Source organism: Ostrea edulis, chromosome 6 (assembly GCF_947568905.1).
Source record: "Ostrea edulis chromosome 6, xbOstEdul1.1, whole genome shotgun sequence".
Lineage (NCBI taxonomy): Eukaryota > Metazoa > Mollusca > Bivalvia > Ostreida > Ostreidae > Ostrea > Ostrea edulis.
The window spans coordinates 61,476,151-61,480,493 of NC_079169.1; the positions used below are offsets into that span (position 1 = coordinate 61,476,151).

Genomic DNA, 4,343 nt, shown 5'->3' on the forward strand with positions numbered 1-4,343 from the left:
CATTTATATCAGTTTACTGTATAAGGTTGTTCCTAAAGACGGCAAGCTTTGTTAAAAGGCTATACTTGTATTATGTTGTGTCTTTAATTGTTTAACTTGCATAAAGCATACTTACTTTTTTTGCACACATAACCCATGTTAAGTCTTCGATTTTCTACACTTGTTAATGAAATCACAAACAATAAACACATTGTTACAAGTGTCCCTGCTTTAAATCTTCCAGAGAGGACAACGACGAATATAGTAATCATGACGGGTATTTCATCCTAGAATGCCGTATCATTGCATAAACTATCGACTGTTCAGTTTGGGAAATCGTAAAATTGACTTCATCAAATAATTTATACTTCAGGAAGAAAATGAACATGATGCAACACCAGAAAACGAAAAGTGTCATCATGTTATGCACGAAGAAAAGAAAAACACCTCAAAGAAGAGAGAAAAGAAGAAAGCCAGAAAGAAAAGGAGGGGCTCTCGCAGGGAACCTCAGCAAAGAGCTGAAGAAGATCTAAAACATACTGGTAAAGAGAGAGTCTCTGTGCACAGAAATCCGCAGGTTATCACAGAGGCGGTTACCGCAGGGAACAATAGATACAGGAGAAATCCGCAGGTTATCACAGAGGCGGTTACCGCAGGAAACAATAGATACAGGAGAGTTGTCACAGAGGCGGTTACCGCAGGGAACAATAGATACAGGAGAGTTGGACAGTGCGCATGCGATGAATTCGGCAAAGGATCCCATCGTGAAGCAAGCAGACGAGACTCTTCATCGGGAAATCAAAGATCATGAAGAAGTAAAGGAGATTGTCGAGGACAATATCGGGTATGTTCACGTTTTGCCCAAAGTAAACATTTTCACTGAACGTCTGGTTCACTTTTTAACATTCAGTAAACGATAACTGGCGTAAATACCCATGCCTGTTCTCGTGCATTTATTTCTGATCCTTAGTATACAAATTTGGAAAATGTTTCAAAATTTGGGTAACTCTGGAGAAATGTTATGATATATTTACAGGAAAGTAAACGAAGCGTGCAACAATAGTGACGCCATTGTAGAGAGAGAGCAGGAACTCCAGAAAGAAGACTTGGAGGTAATTAGAGTTGATTGACAAGGACACTAATAATGTATTATACTGTATCTTTAATTGTTTAACGCTATCATCTACCGAAATTAAACCAAAAGGACTATATATCTTAAAAACAACCTTTCTTGTCTCCCAAAATCTCAAACGTTCAAAGCATTAAAGACAGTCTTACTTTGTTATTTCATAGTAGAGATCACGTTCAGTACAGTTTCACTTGTTTGTCTGTAACACAGAGAATCATTGAGTATCTGACATTAAAAATTACATATCTCAGTTTTACTCGGATTTAGTTTAAATGCTTTTTAACGAGTTTCTTTCATAAAGTATTGAGAGGAGTATTGAGTTTGGAATTTAGATATGCATGATATGGTTCATCTCAATCAAGTTGAAAATAGCAACTGCGTTTCCTGCACAACGCATACTGGATGGCAAATAGAGCCGTTGTTTAGGACTTCGATGTTGTACACTTGGTAACAAATTCACAAACAACAAACACATTACAAGCGTTCCTGTTTTACAGCCTTCCAGAGACGACAACGTCGTTGACGATGTTGATGATGATGACGGGTTTTTCCCTAGAAAGCTTTTCCTCTTCAAAATAGATAGATTTAAGGTATTAATGTATATCTATTTTCATTATGTTGCGGTATTCGTCTTTATAGCGGGACAGGGGAATGGGTGGGACTCTAATGCTCTTCATCAGATGTGTTTGCCTTCTATACACATGGTTGCAATTTTCTTAACAACCTAAAGTTACAACTTATGTCAAACATATCATGCAGATGTCCGTTTGAAATAAATTCAGATGCAAATATAAAACTTGAATTTCTTGGTAAAACTTTTACGTCTTCATTATACGCTTGTGCATATACCCCTCTAAGTTCATTTGTCTAGAAACCACAGCTTGAAGTATTTGATTGTTATTCCAGGGCCGTAAATTACATGGAGGCGGAGGAGGCAGCTGCCTCCTCCAACTTTTGAGCCAAAAAAAATTAAAATTTAAAGTTCATTAGAATTTATGTTGTTTCCAATAACTAAGAACATGATACCTCCCTTAAAAAGCATTCCAAATCTTTCTTTTAGAATGAGTTAGTCAAGTAACATCTTAGAAGGCCCTAGAATCAAGGATTTTGCACGAAACGTGTTCAGTGTGCACAAAATGTGCTCAGCGTCTGGGGGCCTGGGCGGCCCCCAGACCCCCGCCTAATTCCCTGCCTCCTCCAAATTGAAGGTTAATTTACGGCCCTGTATTCTCATAACATAATGTAATGTGTGAAGAATTTGCCCGTCAGAAGTGCATTCTTGTTCCTTGCTTGATAAAATTATTTCTAACAGCAGAAGGAAGAGGGACCGTGTAACGCAGACCTGGGAAGCTGTAATGTTGCCAGTCCTACACGCCGTCAAGACTTTTCCCATAGTGACGACGTTACAGTGGTAAGTCATTATCTGTAATGTTGCCAGTCCTACACGCCGTCTAGACTGTTCACATAGTGACGACGTTACAGTGGTAAGTCATTATCTGTAATGTTACCAGTCCTACACGCCGTCAAGACTGTTCCCATAGTGACGACGTTACAGTGGTAAGTCATTATATGTAATGTTGCCAGTCCTACACGCCGTCTAGACTGTTTACAGAGTGACAACGTTACAGTGGTAAGTCATTATCTGTAATGTTGCCAGTCCTACACGCCGTCTAGACTGTTTACAGAGTGACGACGCTACAGTGGTAAGTCATTATCTGTAATGTTGCCAGTCTTACATGCCATCAAAACTGTTCCCATAGTGACGACGCTACAGTGGTAAGTCATTATATGTAATGTTGCCAGTCTTACATGCCGTCAAGACTGTTCCTTTAGTGACGACGCTATAGTGGTAAGGCATTATCTGAAATGTACTTGTATTATGTGATATTTACATAACCAATGTTTACATTTTTTATATCCTTACTAATTGTAATGATAAGCATATCCACATGGACGCGTTACATTTGTAAACAATGCTTATGTCCAATTCAATGACTGGGAATTCCGTCAGAAATGAAAGTTGAATGTAATTATCAGAAATAATGTGCTTTATAAAGTATGTAAGCGTGAAGCGTAACAGTTTATACTTACATTTCCAATGGTTTACCTTTGATATCAATAATATGAATGTGTAGCGGTGAACAATGCGTGTATGAATCTTGATAATATAAAACATCTATTTTCTAAAACAGCTGTGACTTCAGACAGAAATGAAAGTATAATGTGAATATAAAAATAATTGTCATGTTTGGAAATACATGAGAACTGAAACGCCTCCTGTCACCATGCTTTTCATGACGCTAACACGCTTCCTGAAGTATGCTGATGTAATGTGTGGCAGTTCATATCGTTATGTATTTTCAAGTACTTATTTCTTAAATGTATTTTCAAAGAATTAAATTTATTTCTTAAGTAAAAGAAGGTCTGACATTTTCTTCTCTTATGTTGATTAATTATTTTTTTCAGGCAGCTATGAAGGATGAAATGACCAGGAAAATTAGAAAGTTTTTTGGATTTAAATGAAATGAAAAATTGCACCCGATGAACATCCAGGATAAATCAAAAAAGAAGAATATTGTTCCTTATAATAGATATGTTTTTTCAACAAATAAATAGATTTTATAGAGTGAATTATGAGTTTGCTTTGATTAGGCCTACTAGTACTTTTAAAGAACTCCAGAATATGGGATACTTCGGTTCATGGGATATGATTTTATCAAATGTCGGATCAACAGGGCAGTTGAGCACTTTATTTTTTATTCATTACATCATTGATTGATTAAGTTTTTTTAATACATCCTGTAGAGAATTTTTCACTCAAATTGTCTGAGACGTTAAGTTGCGTGGATAGTTCAGATCAAAATGGAATCAATTGGTCAACGTTGATAATGGCGACTCTTACTTTGTGCTAGCATCAAATCACAGCAATTGAAGTGAAATTAGCGTAAATCACCAGATTTACTGTCCACTTAATAAAATCAAGAACTTTGTTCGTTAGTTCGACCATACATTAGTTTTATTTCAGTGTGGAAACAAGCGGAAACTTTTCAAAACTTTCACGTGTGAATTGGATTAAATAATTCTTTGTGTGCGTTTTCGAAAAATTGCACTACATGCTGTGGATCTCCAATTTTCTACAAATCCATGCAATTTACATAGAATTATCATAATATTATAACTTTATCTTTTGCTGGAGGAAACTCGTCGCTTTGCGTAATGGGTACAATATCATACA

General features: G+C 36.6%; 1 protein-coding gene across 1 annotated transcript; it reads left to right on the plus strand.

Annotated features, from left to right (window-relative positions):
* Positions 1–379: 379 nt before the first annotated feature.
* Positions 380–3,631, plus strand: LOC130047294 (uncharacterized). Its single transcript, XM_056141947.1, has 5 exons — positions 380–823; positions 1,016–1,091; positions 1,606–1,698; positions 2,421–2,519; positions 3,575–3,631. The coding sequence occupies exons 1-5, from the start codon at positions 720–722 to the stop codon at positions 3,629–3,631; spliced, it is 429 nt and encodes a 142-aa protein (XP_055997922.1). The 5' UTR covers positions 380–719.
* Positions 3,632–4,343: the final 712 nt, after the last annotated feature.